Here is a 25049-nt window from a genome sequence, read left to right as displayed (position 1 = left end):
CCAGCTTTACGGGAATGAGCCTTTCTCCTCTAGTTCTCAGGACGTAAGACTTCATGTGTTGATTTCTGTCATTGTTTGTACTATAGTACACAATATATTATGGGCTGGTCCATTTGAAGCAATAGCATAATGGCGTTGAACGGGTCTTTCACAGTGTATATAGGAGTTTGGGTACGAGTAAGTCTTCGCACGTCCGTGTTTGCGTTTGCTCGTGACAGGAATATCATGCGTGGCAAATAGAAGAAAACTAACCAAAGCGGAGAGGATAGAGAACTTCAGCGAGGACCAGTGACTTTGTGTAGCGGGAACTGAAACTGAAAAAGCAGCACCTGAAACAAACCGGCTCCTGTTTACAAGATTTATGACAGGAATATATGTGGAAAATAGAAGAAAACGATTTGAATCCCATAAGAGGGAACTTTGAAACTGACTTCAGCGAGGAGCCGTTCTTTTAAACCTGGAGTGTTTTCTCTCACATCCATAATCACTAGAATGGTGAGTGACTGATGAGTAGAAACTAAACAAGCTGGATTGGCGCTTGAGAGTTCTTACAAGTGAGTGATTATAAACGCATTAAACGGAGAGGGTAAAATCCTGTCCATTCACTGTATCATCATTTATTCCCAGCTTTCTGTATTTATTACTTGCTTCCAATCTTTGTTTATCTTGGTGAAATAGCTGGTCAAATATTTCTTAAACATTACTAAATTATAAATGCAAAGTTTAAAATGCAACTGTGTCAGCTGTATTTTCTGCACTTTTTCCTCAATCACAAACAAATTTTGGTTTTACTCTATGTTTGTCCATTTTTGGTTGTTCTTGCTTACGAATAAATATTCACCTTTTTATTAGCCTATTACTGTTGCATGTGTGTGTGTGATTTTGGATTCCATTTCAGACCCAGATCTGAGTTTGCCAACATTGGGTCAAGTTTGTCATTATGATCAGATGTTAAAGATTCTCATTATACGATTTTAAGTCATTATTAGTTTCAGTAACACTTTTAAGATGACAATGTTACATGTACTTACTATAGTAATAACAGAATATTATGTATAATTACAGGTTAACCCTTTAACCCTAAACCAAACCCTAATCCTAAATCCTAAACCCTATAGTAAGTACATGTAGTTAATAGTTATTACTAGGTACTTATTTGTGTAATTACACTGTAACAACATCACCTTACCATAAAGTGTAACCAAAGTTTCTCATTATTATGACTTACAGAATAACCTTTCTTACTGGGCTGTGGTGGAAATGGGCTTCTATAATTTCAAGGCAATGGTTTGAGTGCAAGAAAATGATGCCGTTAGAAGGTTCGGTGGAGTAGTAATTGTACCTGGGCAGCATGCGGTAGTCCCCTGCATACTCTTCATATTTATACTGGATCACATGCAGCTGGGAGTTGAAGTATTGACAAGCCTATAGGGGAAAAAAAACTGTTATATACATGCAGAGGTTCCTACTGTAAGAGCTAAAGGACAAAAAAGCATTCATTCAGTCATTCAGTTCTAGATTTTGCCTTCAATTCAAAAAGCCCTACAGAATGTTAAGTGTATAATTAAGTAATTTAAAGTTAAGTGAATGACCACTAGCATTTAAAAAATATTTGAGGTCAAATAAGCTTTAGGTTAAACGCCGGAGCTCAAACATGAATTCTTTGGTTGCGCGGACATTCATGCATTCACTTCTAAAAATTAATTTAAAAGCACAATATGTAAGATGTTTGGATTAAAATATCCAAAAACCACTAGAACAATGTTATATATTTTGTTGGCTTGTGTACTTACATCATCATCACAAATATTTACAAGAATGTTCAAATCCAGAGAAATTACGGACCGTGTTCGTGTGTTGCGCAAAATTACATATTGTGGCTTTAAGTCTGATGGGTTTTAAAACAGCATAAGAGTGAGTAAATGATAAAAAAAAAAATATTTTCCTTTCGAACTCGCACTGCGTCCTATGGGGAACGCCTCCAGTGTGACCGGTGTCTGAAGCACATGTCAAAACATGACAATATCATTGGCCGGTGATACTGGTGTGACCAGAGTATAAAAGGGCGCCTGAAGTACACGTCATCCACCTCATCCATCCTTTTTTCAAGGAATTTGGGACAATTGTCTGTGCCCCCGAGGATCAGGACCTGCTGCAGAGGAGGCGAGGAGGAAACTGAGATCGTGGGGCTCACAGGTGGAGCTTGCTGAGGAAATCGAGAAAGGTATAGCCAGCGAGTGCGCGTCTAGTTTCAAGCCAAGAAGAGCAGGAAATGGCTGTAGACAACGAAAATGTCTCTGAGCCCTCACTGCCTGCCTGCATGATTAGTTGCTAGAGGTTATGTCCTTTGTCACAGACAGATTGGATCTGCCCTGGAGGCGCGAAAGATGTGAGATTGCTTGTAGCAGTTTCAACGGGCAATTTTTATCCATCTCTCTTATACAAGCCTTCCGTTTCTTCCAAATCTGCACGCTGAGGTGGAAAGATCTTAGAAGACATATTCGGCCAGCACTCAATGCTTTAGTCGATGCTACCTGTTGAAGAGACGCTGACCAGCCATCTCTCGCTGCATATGCAATCACGTTTGAAAGGCAGAGCGTACATGGCAGCTGGTCAGGCCAGGGTTGTTCTTGGGTTGCAGAGGCCAAACATCTCCTTCCTTCTACCCCCTCCCACTCTGTAGTATCCATGGAAGTGTTAAATAGGGGTTGTTTGAAAAACTCAGAAGTTTTGTCAACGCTTTCTTCTCACCTGTCTTATCTACGAGTGAACAGCGACAAGATGTAACTAAATTGGTAGACATTTTTCAGAATATATTTAATGATGTTTCTCTTGGTACTTCTGTCATCCCGCATTACATCAAGGTTGGTAGTGAGTATCATTGCCCCGCAGGTAAGAGAGAAGAAATAAAATGTAAAATGAAGTATCTTTTGCAAAATGGTTTTGCTATTCTTAGTAGTAGTCCCTGGAGCTCCCCATGTGTTTGGGTACCAATGTGTTTTAGTGAAGACTATATTGACAATCTCGGGGTGGCGAAATACATTACGAAGCTCGATCTGCTGAAAGATTACTGCATTTGTAACCCCTAACACTTTTCTTTGACAATACAAAATACAAATATTCAGGCTGCGAAACGCACTGGTGACGTTCCAACGATTAATGTCAGTGGTTCTAGGTGAGGTTCCTAATCGCAATATTTACTTGGATGACATAGTCATTTATTCATCTACATGGGCTGAACATATTTCAACCTTACACAGTTTCACATTTTAGCTGCTGCATCCCTAACGCTAAATCTTAAAAAAATTGATTTTTTTCACATATCTAGGAAAGCAGGTAGAAAACGGTCAGGCACGTCCATTGGATGGAAAAGCAGCCCCTGTCCATTCATATCTTGTACCTACTACCAGGTGGAAGTTGGGTAGATTTTTGAGGGTGGTTGGTTATTATCGGTGCTTCTGCAAAAACGTCTGTAGTGTAGTTGCTTCATAAACTCAACTGTGTAGCCCTAAAGATTGTTTTAGTTATCCTGACGAGTATTTTTCTGAGTAAAATATATAATCATAATCAACGATTGATGTATTGGGCTTTAATGGTTCAGGTTCAGAATGTGGTGGCAGATGCCCTTCACAAGGTTAGGTTTATGTTTCTCTGTATGATTTAATTTAGAGCCCTTTTTTGCTGTCAGAGGGGAGGGAAAATAGAACAGGTGTGTGCAAACCTCAATATGGATTACGCATTGCAATTCGCTGCTTAAGTCCGTAGTGATAAAGACAAGCCTTGACGACGAGACCAGCAAATCACTGTTCTGGATCAGGGCTAACTATCACCATCATGTAGACCTCCCAAACCCCTTTTCCACCAGAATAAACCGGATGCTAGTTCAGAGCCAGTGCTAGTTCCAGTTCATAGTTGGTTCGACTGAGGAGCCTTCTAAGAACCGTTTGCTTTTCCACATGCTGAGAGCCACAACAGAGCCAGGTCTTACGTCACTGTATACATCTCATCTTTCTCAGCAACGCTAGCGAGGCAGCGGGAAACACAAACACACCAGGCTTGTTCGAGATGCGCAGACAGATCCAAGTATGATATAAAAAAACAAAAAACGCATGAGTGAATCAAAAGCATAAGGAGTCGTATGTTCTCGCTGGACTCGTTATCATACGGCGATCGGTCTGCACAGCACCGCTGCAAACAAGCCTTCCATCAACAATGCAAACGTTGATTCACATGGCTTTACGATCCTACGGTGGCATCAAAACACAACGAAAACACAGCGAATCCAACGCATTCATGCAGTTCGCCGTAATTTGTATAGACGGAGATTACAAACAAGCAGCAGCTGTTAGCTCCATTAGCTGCTATTTCAAAAATGGCGGATCTCAAGTTTGTGTTCGTCTTGTTGACCCCGCCCCCAGTGCCTGACGTAATCGGTTCCTACTTCTAGCCCAGCAATGTTTTGGTGCTACTTAAAAACCACTTTTCCTGGCTCGGAGCTGGGGCTTTGGGTGTGGAAACACAAAGAACCGATTTGAAACTAGGCTCTGGCTCCGAACTAGCACCAACACTGCCTTGGTGCAAAAGGGGTACCAGACACCTCAAGACTAGACTGGAGGGAGCCCATCATCAGGTGTCTGGAGAGTGTCTATCCCAGAGCCAGGACACAACCAGACTTAGAGCCCAGCACACCACCACCCTCGACCGCAAACACTTCGCTAGAGTCCCCCACAGATGGAGAGCATACGCCCACCACGATGAGTGAGCCAGCGTCATCAGCAGCAGAGGGACTTCTGGAGGAAGTGGACACGGAGGACTGGCTGATAAGATGGGACAGTGGGGTATTGCCTTCCACCCTGAATTAAGAGTTTCTTCTTCATCCTCGCTCTCCGTCTGCGCCTTGGGATCCATTGGCTCCTTCTCCGTCGATCGTCGCACGGATGTCGTCGGCCCTGTCAACACCTTGGCTCCTCCCTTCCTTGACTCCGCTAACTGGTCTCACCATCTGGCCAATTCCCCACCATTCTGTCCTTCGCCTGCTCCTTGTCACTGACCCTTCGCCAACTCCTCAACTTCCTCCGAAGTCCCCACCCTCATCGGTTTGTTTGTTTTTGTTAACGTGCGAGGTCCCTTCTGGGAGGGGGCGTTATGTCACAAACAAGTCAATTATTTTGATCTTGGTTTCATTTTCATGGACTTTTAGTTTGTTATTTTCAGTCACACGAGTTCCTTTGTTTAGTATCTAGTACATTAATTTATCACTACAGGTGTTAGTCGTTATTTCCCTCATTTGCTTTGTATTTAAGTTGCAGTGTTTTAAGTGTTCATTCGTCCGGTCACATTTACGGTTGGTTTAGTTTGCTTGTCTTAATTTTGTATTACCTTTTGAGTGGATTATTAAAGACGTTATACCTGATCTTCCTGCAACCGTTTGTGACAACAGGTTCTTTCTTCAGGTGGGGAAGTGTTACAGCCTAAGCCTCATGTGGTTGCATTTGTGTCTTGTGATTATGTTGTTGGTGTTCTCATTTGTTTTCTTTTCCCTCTGAGTGTTATTAGGCTCTGCATCTGTGCCCTGTTGCTCTAATGGTGCTCTTATATAAGTTGAGGGTAAAACGGGATGAAGCATGCAGCGGTGAACATGGTGCACATCCCTATGCCCAGAAAGCCATTATGTGTTCCTTTTGATGCGTTGTTGATTTAATACGTATTTTGCTGACTCCTCCCTTTAAGAGTGAAGATTATTGTGAAGTTGTCTTGGTTTTGGTGTGGTTAATTTGAATCTTTATTTCATTTGTATATTTTTCTTCCTTTGTTTGAATGTAAAGATACGTGAGTTTGTGTGCGTCCCTTATTTTTGGTCTATAATAAACGTTGTTAGTTAGATTGCACATCACTTCACATGTTTGATTAGGGCTTCGTAACACATATCATATATTCATCACTTTTATGTATATGTTAGTAACTGTACGTTTATTTTCTAATGTGGTTTAGAACTGTATCTTATGTTACTTTAACATCTTTAATTCAGCAACAGATACTAGATTAAATGATTGTAAATAAGTACTAAACTGAAAGAAGATCATACTGTTGTGTTTTTAATGACATATTACAATGATATTGTGTTTTGAAACACTGATTATATGGAAAGAAATGATGTACAACTGTAATGAAAGCATGAAATTAAAGTTATAGCAGTGATCCAAGTGTTTAAATTTTTGTACTACGAGTTTTGAAAATGTCCACTTTACACAGTTGCGTTCCGGTCTCCTTCTGTATTTCTAAACATCTCTTTTATTTGGGATTACAACCAAAGCCACACACACACACACACACACACACACACACACACACACACACACACACACACACACACACACACACACACACACACACACACACACACACACACACACACACACACACACACACACACACACACACGTACCTGTCTGACCAGCAGACATTCAGCATGTTTGTCAGCTCCCTCTGGCACAGTGGACTTCACGGTTCTCCTCTCTACAGGAAGAGTGGACACCTAGAGTAAAAAAGACAGAGATCATTTTTAACAAAATCAAATGTATCATGCAGGATGGGTTTGTGGGTGTCATGAGGACTCTGGGGACTAATTCTCATTGTTCTCAGTCATTTTGCTTAATCTTCATACTCAATGACAGGCTCCTTCTTACTTAGGCCTACTAGAGCACATACACACATGTGCACTCTTCAAAAACGGCGCTTTAAATCTCTTGACAAATAGAACATATAGATTGTAGTAATGGTCAGCTTGCTTATTTTGCTCAAGGGTTTATTAAAGCCACATGTCATGCAAATAAGAAACTACGCCTTCAACCACAGGTTGAGAATTAACTGTAGGGTTAACAAGAATATTGACACAGGTGGATGTAATCAGGCACAATGAGTCCAGGCAATGGGTTGTGAGAGATATAAAGCTCAAACGGATACATAATTCGGTTGTTAAGTCTGACGTCACGGGGCACTGCTTCCAAACGCTCTATCTCATACCACAAGAAAAACAACAAATGGTGCTAATATACACACAAAATAATACTCCAAAAAAATTATAATCATAACCTTTATCTCGATACCAAAATTCCAGATGGCCAAACAGTGATTCATCTTTTATAAATCATTAAAATATTAATGTCTGTGACGCTGTGAGCACAGAGACTTTTGTGTAGACTGTAAGACTGTTTAACTTTTTAAAATGTTTGATGTTTAATATGAATAAATAGCGCCGGTAGATGGCATTCTCAAGTGAAACGAGTTGAGGCTTGGACCCAGAAACGGCGTTCCTTATGTTACGACTTAACAAGCGGATAAAACCTCCACACATGTGGATAAAGGTGTGCAAAAAGCTAATAGCTGTATTTGTATATTTGAATCTGTATTTGGGTAAAATCAGGAACCAGCTAAGGACCAGCTTAAACCAGCTGCCATGCTTCAGAACATACCTGACCAGGATATGCTTGTTTTTTCAACAGGGATTGAAAGGAAAAAATAGCTTGTTGAACCCATGTCCAACACACAAAAAGAGCATGTCCAATTCCTGATCATTTAATCCACACATGCAACACAAAATACATTTACACAGGACTTGATCAGTGGTCGAACAGACATTCTGTTTATTATCACATTCAATGAGAGAGACAGTACCGTTGCCAATATACAAATCAGGCCACTTACATACAGTATGTATGCTTCTTCTTACCTTTTCAGAGCAGCCCTCATAATAAATCAGTGTTCAATGTATCTGCTTGTGGCGAATACTTCACCCAGAAACAGCAATGGGTCTATTTGATAGCGCTGGGCTCATTTCATTCACTTATTCACTTTACACACTCACTTTGGTAGCACACTATTTTAGATAAATAACTAAAATTACACTGTGACCTGGCTCACCTGTTATAATCCAGCAAGAACAAGGAGTGACTGCATCTAACAAACACTTTTTTATATAATTCATTTGAATTTGTTATATGTTTAGATGTCATTATCCGTGCCAATCTGAATATGGTAATTGGCTTCAGGCATATCCTTATAGCCTATGTGGATGAAGTGAACAAACCTAGAAACACAATGAACCTGGTGTCACAAGTCTGGTCAATGCAGAAAAGTTAATACATGCATTTAAGACCTCAAGGCTGGATTATTGTAATGCTTTACTTGGTGGTTGCCCTGAGCCTGGTTTCTCAGGTTAGAATGTATCACTTATTGTCTTCCCTATTTGTTAGTTCCCCATTGGCTAGGATTAAAGCGTCTGCTAAATTAATAAATGTAAATGTAAGATGGACAGTTCTCACTTCCCATAGTGGGTCAGCCACTTGGGAGATCAAAAGCAGTGTGGATTGTGTGATTCACACTCATGTGCTTTTTGCTAATATATTGGATATAATAATCCTCTTGCAGGCTGTCATGATTCCTGTCTTGTTTAAGGACTTATAAATCAATAATAATTTTAATGTCCCCAGATGTGCCAGACTCCTTGTGTTCCAGCGTTTCTTTTGTCAGGCTATCACCAGACCAGCTCAATCTTTTGGGGAGTCTGCTCTGTATTTTCTACTGCACAAGAGGCGTGATCAACGGGCATAGTTCAAATGACTCTGTACGATATTGGATAGTCCTTCAACCAATCAGACCAACGATCCATCGCTTCTCTATCCGTCATCGTGTTAAACCCGCCAATAGTGAGCCAGGTGGATTAGCCGGTTTGTGATTGGTCCCCGGAAATTTGAAGTAGAATCAGGATAGAAATATGTACAGGTTTCCAGCCTGAGCTGCAGGGCGAAATCAAATCTGGGTTTACCAAGTCTAGCGTTCCATAGGCCTAAGTGGAGCTAAACCGGATCGAACTTCCAAGCAATAAACATGCCATTGAAGATTACAAAATAGTGTGCAGAGTCTGGTTGAGGAAGAACACAGTCACTGCATAAGCTTCCTTCGGTTTCCAATATTAGGAATGCGGATGAACTTTATTTTTTAATGAAGTTCCAGCTCACGTGGGTAAGACCATGGATATACATAATAAAGGCTAGATGTCTTACGGCGGAGTCTCTAACGTCATCAGCGGCGGCCATCTTGTCACAGGCTCTGTGGTACCTGATGTAAGGTGAGTGATCTGCATGAACACAAATACTCTTATCTCACTGAAATCTTGACGGATTTACAAATGGTTTGGTTTCTTACAAACGCTATTAACGTGGCTATAATTATGGATGCTTGAACAAATTATGAATATTTTTTCATAAGTATGCAGTGTCATAACTACATCTCTGACGTTTATAACGAACCAAACAGTTTGAAAATCGGTAGAAAATTTAGCAAGTTATGGTTATTTAAAAAGTGCAAGCACCATTAAAACAATGTTACGAGTGAGCGAGTTGCCTGTGACAAGATGGCCGCCAGGTGCGGACGTCGACCTCCATTGGCCAGCAGCGCGGATGAGACGTCTAGCCTTTATTATGAATATCTATGGGTAAGATGGTTTATTTTACTGCTGTGCCTTCTATATTTTAAATGTTGTAGTCTATGCCAGAGACGTGGCAGTCTGTGAAAATACCGTGTCAGGCAGGCTACACACAAATAACCTACTGATCTTGACATTGTTAGCCTCTTGTCTTACACTGTGAATTTAACTTAAAATATTTAATATTTAATTTGGTACAAGAAAACAATCCTTATTAATGAATTATTAGTATACAAGCATATTGTAGTGTCTGATATCGTGCTCATTGTAACAACTCTTGCTCCTGCGCTGAAGCGGCAGTTTAATATAAACCTAGACTTCAGCGTCTGACGTCAAATAACTCTTGTCTGGTTATTACTTTTAAAGACAATTTGCCTTAGCCATAATGTCAAATCAAATGAAAGAATGAAGGTGATTCTGATAACACACATAGAACACAGAAGAACAACAAATCAAGAACAAGAAAACGGGAACAACACTCAGACCGAAACTCAGGATTTACATTTCACTTATAATTGGCAGCACAATTAACTTTTTGTTGTGCAAAGCATAGGCTCTAAAATAAATTATGTAATTGAAATATTGTAAGGTGGTTGTATGAACTACACGAAAGAATCAAAATTGATCAGCGCCGTAATGGATTGTGAAAAGTGCGTGTAACCTATTGGAAAGCCAGTAATTAGTTGGGTGAGTAAAATAACGAAATTATAGTTTTTAAGTAGAAAATAATATTTATGTAAAGAGATACAGTAAAATAAAAATTACTTAAAAGTACACAACACTTTTTTTTAAGTGGAAGAAAGCTACGTTTTCCCCTTTCATGTGCAAACTATTGGAAAGCCCGGATGAGTCATTAGTTGGGTTAGTAAAATAACGAAATTATAATATTTAAGTTGAAAATAATATTTATTTAAAGAGATACAGTAAAATAAAATTTGCTTAAAAGTGCACAACTCTGTGGAAGAAAACTACGTTTTCCCCTCACGTGCAAACTGGAAAGCCCGTATGAGTCATTACTTGGGTTAGTAAAATAACGAAATTATAATTTTTAAATAGAAAATAATATGTATGTAAAGAGATAGGCCTACAGTAAAATAAAAATTGAAGTGGAAGAAAGCTACGTTCCCCCCCCTATAGGGCGGAGGAGTAGTTGGGTTTTTAAAATAGCCTAACGAAATTATAGTTTTAAATAGAAAATAATATTTATGTAAAGAGATATAGTAAAATATAGAAACTCTTTTAAGTTCTTCAAGCCTTCTCTGTTGTCTACCTCTAGCTCTCGCTGCTCCTCTTGCGACTCCATTGTGATAAAAAAAAAAACGCGCGTTTTCATATTGGGGCGTTCTGGGAAATGTATGGAGTTGTCTTAATTTAGTGAAACAGAGAAGTATCGTAATGTAATCCATTGATTTCAACAATGTAACTGTATTCTAAATACCAACTATTTAAAGTGTAACTGTAACGGAATACAGTTACTCATAATTTGTATTCTGAATACGTAACGCCGGTACATGTATTCCGTTACTCCCCAACACTGCTGACGGAGGAGTCGAAACTCATTATTATGCAAAACTGTTATCCAATCATAGCAGTCGGCGTTTAAGTCTTCAATGCGACACTCCCATAAAAATTGAGCGTTACATGAGAGAGGCTCAAAACCAGAGTAGAAAATAGCCTATTACTTATTCATTATGATGTTTTTGAATGTAAAAACCATGTGAGTGTCCTAAGTTGACCCCAGACACCAGTATATAAAAAGCCAGTTCATGACCCCTTCAAATGAGTAGCCTTTTCTTCACAAAAGCCTTTTATTCAGCGTAATGAAGCCTCTCCATTGAGATCCATTAAAAAAACAGCCTCTTGTCTCCTTCCCTGTGTACTGCACTGCTGCACTTTTTTTGCTTACTTTAGAAGTTCGCCTTTAATGCCCAAGAAGACCTGCACGCGCTGTGCAAGCAGCAGAACTTTCCCCAACCACATACATGTTTATTTTGGGAAACAATAATGCAGTTCTTCCCAGTTGATAGTGACCACATCCGTCAAGTAAACAAATAAATACCATACAATTTGTTGTAATATCCACAGCTAAATCTCCTCATACCACTTCCACCACCCACCAGTAGAGGTCTTAATCACCTGCATTCTGACATGGACTCTTGATCTGTTGCATCTGTAATCCATTAGCATGTACTTTCCCCAATGCTGCCCTACTGCCAGTTTCTCTGGATTACTCAGTTGATTACGGATTTAATTTGCTGGCCTGCATTGCTGTCTTTCTGCTTTTAAGTTCTCCCTTTTTATCATGAACACAGTAGGCTATTGCTGATATGAGGTGTTATATGTTATTGTGAGCTCACTGAGCAAATGTGTGCAAGCAGTGTTTATATTTGTGCCATGTAAAGCCCAGATCTGTGTGTGAAAGAGGATGTGGTCTGAACAGGCCTCTTCTCGGCTGTTTTCGGTGCAGAGTAGGGAGAAGTGTCAACACACACACACAGTCATTTAAGACCTTACTTCATGTAAAATACCACGTCTCAAAAAAGAGCCCTTTCAGAGCACATACTTTTTTAAAAAGATGTATGAACAGCACAGATTAATACACTTTCTGTACACACTAACACTCTAAAAAAAAAGGCTCGTAATCATAGGGGAACCTTTTTTAGTGCTATATAGCACCAATTTTGGTGCTTCAGTGGTTCTTCAGCGGTTCTTCAGAGGTGCTATATAGCACCTTAGTCAAAGAACCGGTGAAGAACCTCTGAAGAACCGCTGAAGAACCTCTGAAGAACCGCTGAAGAACCGCTGAAGAACCACTGAAGCACCAAAATTGGTGCTATATAGCACTAAAAAAGGTTCCTCTATGATTACGAGCCAAGAACCATTTTTGGTGCAATATAGAACCTTTTTTTTTTTTTAGAGTGTAGCAAAAAACGCACACACAAAACGAAAAGAGAACAAAGTACTCACAGTGAAGTCGAGGTCTGGGAACAGTAGGAGATCTTGAAGGGGATCTTCCCTGAACTCAGCTTCAAGCTCTGAAATCACAGCCTCATAATCCAGGGGGTCGATCACTTTGGGCTTCTCCTGCTGTGAGACACAAATAAAAACCTCTCATCATCAACAGTATCAGAATGCAAAAACAGTCGCTCGGTGTGCTGAGAGCTAGTGTGTATATTTATAAGTTAAATTTGCTCTTGCGTCATCTTTAATGATATAGAGAGTGTAAACTGTAGAGCAACCAGCATTTATTTACTGTTGCTTTTCTAGATGGGGGCTGAACCTAGGAGTTATCGCTCCCTTTGCATCTAAGATAGTCTACCTGCTACTAAGATAGTCCTGACAACAGTGCAGCCAATGATTAAACGTTTAAAAGTTGAAAAAAAAAGAAAAGAAAAAGAGATAATTTGGTGGGAGAGGTCTCTGACTCTGAAAGCTATTACACAAAACGTCTAAGGGTGAGATTTTAAGTGAATTCAATTCCATTGTTGAAAGTGGAAGACTCTTCACACAACCTTCACAGAGGCTGGAGTTCAAGATAATTTGAGTCTGTGAGAGCGATGCTCTTCCTGGATTTCAGCAAAAGATGACAACAGTAAACAGAGAAATCTTGGTGCAAATAAACTGGACTACAGATGTACAGTATCTTCTTATCAAGGTTCTGTGTGCTTTAAAGGGAGCTTTTATATATATATATATAAAAATCTTAGTCAGTGCAATAAACGTTATGAAGTTAGTTTACTTGATATATAGATAGAATTGAACATTTAAACTCACATGTAGTAATTTTTAAAGCTTTATTTATTGATTTTAAAGCTTATTTGTATGACCTTTATATAGGCTATTTATATTAATTTGAACTAAAGTGCCTATTAATGATTGATTAACTAAAATGATACGTGTGTAATTGATTAAGGGTATACTAATTACTTAAATGATATCTAAGTCATTAAAAAAAAAATAAAAAATAAAAATATATATATATATATATATATATATATTATATATATATATATATATATATATATATATATATATATATATATATATATATATATATATATATATATATATATATATATATATATATATATATATATATATATATATATATATATATATATATATATATATATATATATAAAGAAATGAATCATACTGCCAGATGTTCCCTGCTGAAAAATCAATTATTGCTGGTCACCAGCATAAGGTATGTTTTTCATGCTGGGACCGGCATCAGATGCTGGTTTCTGGTTTGCATGGGAAGCGGTAGTGCCTGTGGATCAGCTACACCAGCTCAGTTTAGCTTGAGAACATCAACATCATAGGTCCACCAGCTAGACCAGCACTAGACCAGGGGCCTGTACCATGAAGCCGGTTTAGCTGCTAGCCAGATTTGTTTAAGCTTAGTTTGTGCCAATCCTGGGTATTAGGTACCATTAAAGTGGTTTGGCTTTTAGCAGTGTTCATCTCCATAGTAACTTACTCTCCACGGCTAACCTGCTTCAGGGCAGGTTATGTTCTGGATAAGAGATCTCAAACTGAAATTAGACCAATCAGCTGTGAGCAGTGACACATATCTGATGCAATAAAGTCACTCCCCTTTTTCTACTCCAAATTAAAGGTCACTACATAGCAAATGGTTTTTAAAGACTAAAGCGTCTGGCTTTTAACAATGCTTATTTATTATAATAATAATAATTTTGAATGACTTAGATATCATTTAAGTAATTAGTATACCCTTAATCAATTAAACACGTATCATTTTAGTTTAGTTAATCAATCATTAATAGGCACTTTAGTTAAAATTAATATAAATAGCCTATATAAAAGGTCATACAAATAAGCTTTAAGCTTTCAATAAATAAAGTTTAAATGTTAAATTCTCTCTATATATCAAGTAAACTAACTTCATAACGTTTATTGCACTGACTAAATAAGAAGTTTCATAGACAGCTTTTTTCTTCTTCCTGTGTAAATGAGTTTAAATTCTTAATATTTTCAATCATGTATATTCTGCAGAAGAGTGAAGTGAATCACACTGCTTCTCTCGTGAGAAGTGAATCTCAGTTTGACTGATCCACAGCCTGTGATTGGCTGTTCACTGCTGATGTCACAGCTAAACTCCTAAACTCAGGATCAAAGCCTGAGTTGACAGAGAAAGCTGATGATCAGCATCATGGGACCAACAAAGCCTGAATAGATTGGTTTGGTTTTGTCAACTCGAAACTAATCCTGTAACCCTGAGTTTGTTAAACTACCATCATGGCACAGGCCCCAGCTCTAACTAACATAAACAAGACATGGAATTCATGCTGGTTTATGCTGGATTTTCCAGCAGGGTATTCACATACGACTACACATATTTTTGGGTATGAAGCTTTGCACATCTGAATTATGGGCTTTTTTGCCATTTGTCTTATCAGATCATATCATGCTGGTTGGAAGTTTTTTTTTTGTTTTGTTTGATTGATTGGATTCAAGTCCAGAAATGCTCTGGACTAGGTTTCATTGTATTGTTTTCAACTAAAAACATTCAACTTGTTATGCCCTTTGGCCGTTCATTTACAAGACAATGGCGTTTTGGGGGTCTGAAAATGCAAACTTTTGAAAACGGGATTCAAAGTTTTTGAAAATGATACCATTATCGTCTCTGTGTAAACAACAAAAATGTACATTTGTGAACACGTTGACATCATGCACATGCATATTGGCCCTCATTTATCAATCTTGCGTAGAAACGGGCGTATATGTTGGCGTAAGATTATGCTTACACTCCTCTCACCGCCTGATTTATGAAGCTGTGCGCACTTCTGAAATCCAGGCGTACGCAAAACCTGCCCTTGATAAATGCCGCGGCTGAAAACGATCGTCATTAGAATAACACGCCCCTATATATTCAAGTCTCTGCCTCCCCCACTCCCTCATTTTACGCCATGGACACACGGAAGACGGCAAAGAAGCGAAACTTCTCTGACGTGGAGATCGAGACCATCACCAGGGAAGTGGAAAAAAAACTAAATTGTTTTATTTGGGAGTTTAAAGAGTGGAATTAAAGGCGCCCATAAAAATGTGTAAGGTGGAAATCCAGTTTAAATAGCTTTTTGGATGAGAAATTACCTATCACAATTCATTATTTTACAGCACGTGTTTTGAAATAATATGCATTTAATTTCGTATCACATCACATGTATTGGGGCGTACAATAGTGATGATGATGATGTGATGTGGAGTACCATTCATTCACATTAATATAATTGCATGACAATTTGTTAGATTCTTCTTATTATTATTATGATTTGTATTATTAATGACGCTTATTGTTATTTAGAAGAAGAATGTCGTTATTATTATTTTGTCAGTCTGAATTATTTTCAGTCCCAGTCCGTGCGCAGCTGCCGGGCCTAACCAACGTCAGGTAAAGCGCACAGGCTCGCAACTGGAGGAATACATATGCCTACAAATCAAATGCTTTGGTAAAGTCACACAAATTAAACATTAAAGTCCATGTTGCACAAAAATAAACACTGAAGTTTATAATTACTTATTCGCACGGGATTAGTATATGCGGGGAGCTCTGGTGATTTGTAATAATTGCAGAGAATGTCTGTGATCTTAATCCCGTGCGAATCGGCCATGTCTGTAATATGTAAAGTAAAAATTCCCCCGCAAATGACCTACCATATTTTGCCGAACACCGAGGTCCTGTGATAATATTAGTCCTGTGCGAATCGGCATCTATTTGGCCGGCATTAGGCGGATCGTATATAATTTTAGCAAGGTTTTTGTGTCCTGTGAGCATTTCTATCTTTATCTTTCACGAAGAATGGAGCTAGGCTGCATATGTGCACCGTTATGACTTCCCGTGCGGCCGCGCGGATTATAGGCTACTACTTTCACTTTAGGTTCACTTTTGGGAGTAATTGCTTGAATGGTGTGTTTAATATTATTTTTAATGAAAAACACAAAAACAGAACAGTACAATGACAACTCGCTTAAATGGGCACTTTTACATTTAGCTTTGAAACTGAATCTTCCTATATTGTTATTATATTGCTCAGTTACGTTTTTAATTGCGTCTGTTCTCTAACTGAACGAAATTATTTGTATTCCTATAAAACAATCAAAATTATATCGATACAACTGTTTATAATTTCATACAGCTATATAACGAAAAAAACATTTTCAAGTAACATCATATCCGGGAGATAAGTCAGTAAATTCGAGTAAAATCACAGCTTATCCCGTGCGAATGCGCCACGCAAAACTCAGATGTGGGGAGTAATTTCTAAATCACACGAGGTCCCCAGATAATACTTATCCCGTGCGAATAGGGCTTTATTTGTTGTTGTTGTTGTTGTTTTTTACAGTGGGTCATAATATAGCATATCTTTGTCAGTGCGTTTTGTGGTGTTAGGAATTGTTTTTCTGCGCATTTTCGCACTAACTCAAAACGTGCGTACACCACCTCCTGAGCTGGCGTAGGATTTGAGCGTGCCGTACGCCAACGTCCATATTGATAAATCTCAAAGTTACCGTGGTTTTGGGTGTACGCCAGGTGTACGCTGGAAAATTGGTGTACGCACTTTTGATAAATGAGGGCCATTGAGTGTTCAGTCTTTAGGCGTGTAGTGTTTCTTTACAAACGTACATCGCCAACTACTGGCCTGGCATGAATAATACAGCGTTTTAGTTGTTTTCCGTGTGAACGGGATCGTTTTGAAAACGTTGTCGTCTGTACATAAAAAATTGAAGAAAAAAAGTTTCCATTTTTTAGAACTTTGTAGTCGTGTGAACGTACCCTTCAGCAGTTAACGGCTGTTAATACATTAAAAACAGGTGGACTGGGCAATAAGGCTTTCAAATTGGCAGATGAGTTTCAGTCCCTCCTCTCCAGCAACCTGCCACTCACATGAAATTACAATCAAATGAATCAATCATTTCCTGCTGAATAAAGCCAAGTCTCAGTCTAACGTTATATACATATACATACATACAGATATATATTAGTGCTGGGCAAATTAACACGTTAATGCGGGCGGTTAATTTTTTCAGTTTAACGTTATATATATTTAGTTATATATTTTATATATAAGTACACACACATGCATGTATATATTTAATAAAAATATGTTATATTTTTATTAAAAAAGATATATATTTATATAAGATAAATTATACATACAGTATATACATGCATGTGTGTGTACTTATATATACATAATAATTATACACAGTACACACACATATATTATGTAAACACAAACTTTATATATATATATATATATTAGTAGAACTGTGTTTAGCAAAATCTCAAACGATAGAAACGTACTTTTGCCATACCGTGCAGCCCAAAGCAGTATAGTCATTTCTAAACAAAGTTGAGTTGAGAAACATCCCAGAATGTTAGGTCAAACATTTAACCTAACCTCCAGCGCTAGATTGCCAAATGACCCAAACTGGGTTATTTTTAACCCAGCATTTTTAAAGTGCTTATTTATGGTTCCTGTGCCTCATTCGACTTCCCTAGAAGCATCAATGTCTCCAACATCTTGAAAAATTTCAGATGCTGCTCATCACTCACACTAACCAACTTTATATAAATATACAGTATATATATTCCGTCTTTTTCATTTCCCGCTGAACAGTCACTGGTCATCGCTCGAGTTTAAAGCGCTAATTACAATAAAGATTTCATTTTCAACTGTAAAGCAGCTCTAAAAAGAAAACATTGTCATTGTTCAGCTGAAGTCAATTCAGTGTTGATTCAGTTCCATTGGAAAGAGCATCAGTTATTATATTTGTTAATTTAATCTATAAAGCAGGTCTGCAGAAAACAGTGACGTCATCATCAGCTCAGTTCAGTTCTCATCCAATAAGAGTCAGTGCAGTCAGACTCAGATCACTAATACTGTTGAATATTAAGTGTCCCCAACTAAGCAATCCAGAGTTGACAGCAAGGACCCCAAACTCCATCAGGTGAAAGAAAGAAAAAAACATGTGTATGCTCTCTTTCATATCCACATTTACAACCCAGCACCACTGGGTTACTGATTATGAATGATTATCAAACCAAATTAGGTTAAATCAACCCAGCATGTGGAAAAAAATTACATTTTAAAGGGGTCATGAACTTCATTTTTGAAATGTTCCACTAATAATGTTAGCAAGATTTTACACAAAAAACATCCTAATTTAGAAGCAATAGGCAATTCTTTATTTATATGCATTCCTTATGTATTTGTGAGTTAAGCTTATTGTATTTTATTACAGTATGAATCACAACATTGCAAACTTTACTAATATATCTTTAATGAAGGAATCAACTACAATCCCATAAAGCAAAGGTGGGCAACTCTTGCCCTTGAGATTGACTTGAGTTTGGCTCCAATCCTGATAAAACACACCTGGACAAACTAATCAAGATCTTCGGGATTATTAGAAAGCTAAAGGCAGTTTAGAGAGCGTGGATCTTGAGGGCCAGACATAAAGAATTGCAAATTATAATTTGTATATAATATTGTTGATGTAGCTTATAGTCTGTCTTTTGTATGTGTTTCAGCCTCTAGATCCTCAAGCAGCAGATATATGAAATTAAACAATATTTCACAAGTTTCACAAGCCCATATACACGGTAAAAAGTGTCCAGTTGTTGCTTTAAGGAGGCATTTCTTCCTGATTCTACAGTACCTACAAATTCTAATCTTGTTGTTGTAACCTAATTCAGTCAGTTTGATGTAACATAAAAGGGCCCAGAATCTCACATAATCTGTAGAAAACAATACACTAAGAGTTGTACTGTTCGTAGCCAATCTATACTGAACCCTGTTCTGAAAATATGAGTTGTACAGTTTCAAATGTGAAACATATAACAGCCAGTCAAATGTCATCTTGAAAATCAATGTAGGAAACAGTGGGTCAGGGCCCTGGAGACAGGTGCTGTAATTCTTCAGTGATGAAGGCCAATCAATCTGATAATGAATTGATTCAGAAGATTAGGAAACAATGGGGACAGCATGTGGAGGTAACTAAATCTAACACCACTAAGACATTAGTCATTTTCCTAAATAAACCACAATAAGCAGAACCTGACAACGGTTTCCTGTGTTGTAGACATCACAATAATCTCTGTGCATTCAGCAACTAAATTAGCTTATATGTTTTGGAACTGAATTGAACTAAAACAGAAAATTGTATCAATATACCTTTTATTTGCTTCTTCCCCTTAATTTTCTAGTTTAAAAAAAATAAATATATTTTTTTAATTATATAAACTTAACTTACTTAGTACATTGAACTTAAATATACTATGTGTAATAACTACAAAGTAATTGATATTACAAATTATAAAGTTAAATGAACTTGAATTTTTAAGTTCACATTACTTAATTTCTTTAGGGCAACCAGTTTCCATATTTTTTTAAAAAGTAAATTCAGCTTATCTGGGTTTACAGTGTAGTAACCTAGAATACTGTCTAACACTTGATGGCTGTTTTGTCAAGTCCTCGTCGTCAGTGAGGAACCTGGGTTTGCTCTTTGATACCAATCTCTCGTTTGAAAGCCACATTTCTAGCATCTGTAAAACTGCTTTCTACCATCTTAAAAATATATCTAAATTACTACATATGCTCTCAATGCAAAACTCTGAACAGTTAGTTCATGCGTTCATGACCTCAAGGCTACACTGTAAAAAACACACACTGTAAAAAACACAACTTGAAAAGTTGAAATGACAACAAACCGTTTCCCCTAGCTTTATCTTGTTGACTCAACTTGTGTAAATAACAGTTATACGAACTGAAAATAAGTTGTCTGTGACACAAAATTAATTTTTAGTTGACTCAACAGGACATTATTTGTTTTCTGGAGAGATGCAACTATTCTGTAACAAATCTTTTGTAGTTGAGCCAATTCAACATTTTGGGCCCTATTTTAACGATCTGAAACGCAAGTGTCAACGCGCGAAGCGCAAGTAACTTTGTGGGCGGGTCTCGGCGCTGTTGCTATTTTCCTTGCGGGATAAATGGCTCTTGCGCCCGGCGCAAATCTAAAATGGGTTGGTCTGAAGTAGCTTCATTATTCATAGGTGTGGTTTGGGCGTAACGTGAATAAACCAATCCGAGCGTCATCCAACATTCCCTTTAAAAGCAGGTGCGCAAGTTCCATTATGGATTGCTATTATTATGGCGTATTTACCAGGCGCACGCCAGGAGCGGTTCACAGCCGAGGAGACTGATGTTCTTGTAAGAGCAGTGAAAGACAGAGAAGTGAAGTTGTAATGTTGTACATTATGGTAAAGGTGATTTCACAGTCTTTTTTTTTCAGTCTTTCAGTTTTTTCAGTTTTTCAGTCGATTTTTTTTTCCCTGGTTCTTGACGGACAAACCAATTTGTCAGATGTCCTTATATACATATATGTCTTGCCACTATTGGGCAAACAGGTCTTATCCTTAATTATTACAATTAGCCTGAATCATTTGTAAGCTAGATTTATGCCTATTTTTTCACATCTTCATGGCACACCACAATGATTTCCGTCATCTCATGTGTTAATATTTTTTTAGTGTAACAATTTATGATTTGCAAAAATAACTGTTGCATCTGTGTAGATTACATGAGCAAAGTGTATGCGCGTTGTGCACGCTATACATTATGGTCAAGCATGCGCCCTTAAAATAGCATAATGAACAACGTGCAACGCGCCACTGACTTTAGACTAGGTTTTTTCTGGTCAGTGGCGCAATTGTTTAATGGAACAGCAAAATAGCACCAGGGATTGTTTGCGCCGGAACACGCCTCCTTTTTTGCGCTGAACCGCCCAGGGAGCGCAAGTTCATTCACTAGTTTAGCGACGTGCTTCTGTGGAGGGAAAAGCGCGCTTTGCGCGGGTGCAAAATAGGAATGACACATGCGTCGGTGTACAAAGTCAATTGCGCTGGGTGCAAGATAGGGCCCTTTATGTCTAATGGAAACATAAGTTCTTATTAAGAATGAACAGGTTCAGATGTAGAGTTTTTTATTGAAAATGTTTGGTCACCATTTTGGTGATGAGCGTTTCCTTTAGTTGGGCAGTTTGACTCTTGAGGTTTAATGTGAGTTTGTGGTTTTTGTAACAGTGTTTACAAAACACTTAATTTGTTGCAAAGAAAGCTGTAACCAATGAGATGATCTAGATCAGGGGTTTTCAAACTTTATGATGCCGAGGACCCCCAAATATGATGAACATTTTATGAGGGACCCCCTTCCTAAAATACATCTAAATATTTGTTTGTATGAAAAAACATTTAAACTGTTAGATAAGTAGTAAGTGTGACATTATAAATACAACATATTGTTTACTTAAGTTGGCTATAATTAATGTTGGATGTATAAACCAGAAGAAGAACATTTTCAATTAAAAATGATTTGTGTAAGCAACTTTCACAATAAATGTATGTAAGCAGCTTAAGAATACCGCCTTACAACCCCAGTGAGCGAGACAAAGGGGAGAATGGTGAGAAAAACTCACTAGAAAGAAACAAAGCAAACATATACAATTCTGGAAAATATGTTTAAGGCAAGAAAAGAGAGAAACATTTAGAAATGAAACGTTAACCATTTTTGCTTTGTCTTTTTATTCTCTGAAATTTTCTGGGGACCCCTGAGAACCTTCTAGAGGACCCCGGACCCCAGTTTGAAAACCCCTAATCTAGATAACAGCATTATGAAGGGGAGTAGTTTACCTCTTTATTCCTGATCGAAAGTGATTATTAAAAAAAAAATCAACATCTAAACCTGCTGAATCTTAAGAACGTCTGTTTCCAATGGACAACATTTCTTGAATCGTCTCAACTACAAAAGATTTGTTACAGAATAGTTAACACATTATACTCCATCACGTCTACTGCGGTCTCAAAATTCTGGCCAGTTGATAATACCTAGAATATCCAAATCAACTGTAGGCGGTCGATCCTTTTCCTATTTAGCTCCGAAACTCTGGAACAGTCTTCCTAACATTGTTCGGGAAGCAGACACACTCTGTCAGTTTAAATCTAGACTAAAACACATCTCTTTACTATGGCATACACATAAAACACTTCTTCAATGAAATGATTGTTAGGCTGCATTAACTAGGTCAGCCGGAACCGGGAGCACTTCCCATAACACCTGATGTACTCGTTACATCATCAGAAGAATGGCATCTACGCTAATGATAGTCTGTCTGTTTATCCCGAGGTTTACTGCAGTCAGCCGGATCCAGATCGGATGGTGGACCTGCTCCTAGACATGACCAATGCAGACCTGAAGTGTCAACTAGACTCTCCCTGTGAAGGCCTCCTTCCCTAGGGGAACTCTGTCCAGATAAAAACACATCTGCACACATACTGTACGTATTCAAACACGCTTGCCTATTGGCTGAAGACGTGACGTCGCCGTTTTCACAGATTCGGTTTTTAGGGGTTGCCCGGGGATGATGATGGTATAGTTTCAAAACTATTTCATGGTTTGCGTTCTCGGACCATCAGGTGCTGTGTATGTGCAGGTGGGGTCCGGAACGCATTGGGGGTTTTATTTTAGTTGAAGATGGTGTTGTTTAAATGGCACCAAATTAAATAGCTATTCAGTTTCTACAACAGAAATGAATCACTCAAAAACTTTTCTTGGTGACTTAACGTGTGCAAACAACAGAATTGCAATCCACGAACCTACACAATTTTAGTTGTCACATCATCATTATATATAATTTTCAAACCTGTCAGCTAATGTCATAGATTAAATGGCTATATTTTTTGTGACACTGTTAAAGAGCACCTATTATGGCATTTAAAATGTTCCAAATATTGTTTTAGAAGTCCCCAACAACAGTTTTGAATGCATGCAATGACAAAAAAGACTTTAGTTTTCTTATAATATGCATTTATTTTTACCTGTTTTGACAGCGATTCTCAAATGATTCCTTTAGTGAATCACTTTTCAAAACCCTGCCTTTACGTGACGCTAATCTGCGGTGATTGGTCCGATGACCCAGTCAGTTGTGATTGGTTTAGTCTGTGCAGATATTTTCGGAAACGGAACGCACATCGCCATAAATGGTTTTCGGTTTAACCTCTTAACTGGATTGAGGGCGCATTCGTCCTCAAGCTTTATTTGTTTAAATTAGCTCAAATGACTGTAAGTAATTACCATGTCAATCTATACATCATTTAAAATATCTAAGAGTCAAGCTTCCATTTTTTACCTCTGTTTTATTCTCAAAGTCTTATAGTGACAGTAATTTGTTAATATGTGTCAGGAGTTATGAATATGAAAACCGCGTCGGTATCGTTTGATTGTAATATGAGCCTCAGCTGATCTCATTCATAAAAAAACTCCTCTATTCTCCTCACGAAGACTCGCGACAAATCAACATCCCTCAGGGCTTTTAGTTCAAAAGTGTGCAGATGAGGAGAAATATTGATAGATTCTCATATGTCTGTGTCAAATTTCTAAACAGAGGAGTATTTTTTTATTCAATACTTCCTCAAAATGCGCAGATTTAGCCTAATCATGAGCGATTGAGACTCTTATGTGTTGTTTTCAATTCATCCTGGCAGCCGGAGGGCGCTCTGTGCATATGTAGTCCATATATGGTACAGACAGACGAAGAAGAACCATGTGCCATAATAGAAATCCATAATAAAAGCTTCCTGAGATCGCGAAACATGCAAATAGAGACATTTTAAGACTAATAAACACACAATCGCGACGATGTATTGTTTGTCTTCAAGCCACTTAGTCTTCAAATGCTCATCCTTGGGCAGATGAAAAAAGTTTGCTTTTGAGTCGCACTTCAGAACACAGCGTCTCGTCGCCATGATGTTTTCTAGTTGGCGTCTTGGAGCGCAATAAGTGGGCGTATCGTATTCAAATAACTTGACAAGTTGACGTCATCTAGTCAGAGAAAAAGCTTCGGTCTTCTAACGATTCTTAAAAGTGACTCAGAGTCGACTCTTACTTTTGAAAGAAAATAACTATATATACGGTGCACTGTCATATTTCAAACTTTGCAGGATGTTTTTGTTCACTTAGATCTATGTTACACACTACATGAAAGGTACATTTCAAAATTCCATGATAGGTGCTCTTTAACAGAAAACATAAGAATGGATGAATTCATTTAGCAAATTAGTCAGAATTGTCTGCACACCTGCAGGATAAAAAAGTGGCTAGTGGTTGTTGCTTAGGAACAAGTAAAGAACATCCACAAAAATAATCTCATGGTGGGCAGATTATCAACGTCAAAAGAAAGGGCATGGAGAACAAGAGCCAGCCACTACTATACGTAACACAGGAAAGTCTTTCTCCATGCCAACTAATATTATTGTCCATCAGTCAAGGACATGTACGTTAGCGAAACAATCAGGCCATGTGTACCAACACCTGCCAACAGTACTCAACACGAGGGTCATATATAATTTAGCAGTTATCATCAGTTCAGTTCAAACAATGACTAAAAGAAGAACTAACAGTATTCACATGTTTTATGAAAGAAATAAAGGGAACTGCCATATGACATATGACATTCTTCTAAAGCAAACAAACAAAACAAG

The 25049-nt window shown here is 38.1% G+C and overlaps 1 protein-coding gene across 2 annotated transcripts in view; it reads right to left on the bottom strand.

Moving 5' to 3' along the window:
- Positions 1–25049, bottom strand: part of dock10 (dedicator of cytokinesis 10) — a 162029-nt gene that overhangs the window by 77001 nt on the left and 59979 nt on the right. For both annotated transcript variants that reach the window (XM_079823032.1, XM_079823033.1), the window contains exons 2-4: positions 12452–12571; positions 6446–6535; positions 1343–1425 (exon numbers count right to left, since the gene is read on the bottom strand). In XM_079823032.1, coding sequence (XP_079679158.1) covers positions 1343–1425; positions 6446–6535; positions 12452–12571 — 293 coding nt within the window. The remainder of the gene's footprint in view (positions 1–1342; positions 1426–6445; positions 6536–12451; positions 12572–25049) is intronic.

The sequence above is a fragment of the Gobio gobio genome (genome assembly GCF_949357685.1).
Source record: "Gobio gobio genome assembly, chromosome: 8".
In the NCBI taxonomy this organism is placed as follows: Eukaryota; Metazoa; Chordata; class Actinopteri; order Cypriniformes; family Gobionidae; genus Gobio; species Gobio gobio.
Note: the sequence above shows the minus strand (reverse complement) of the source record. Positions and strands in the feature narration are given on the sequence as shown.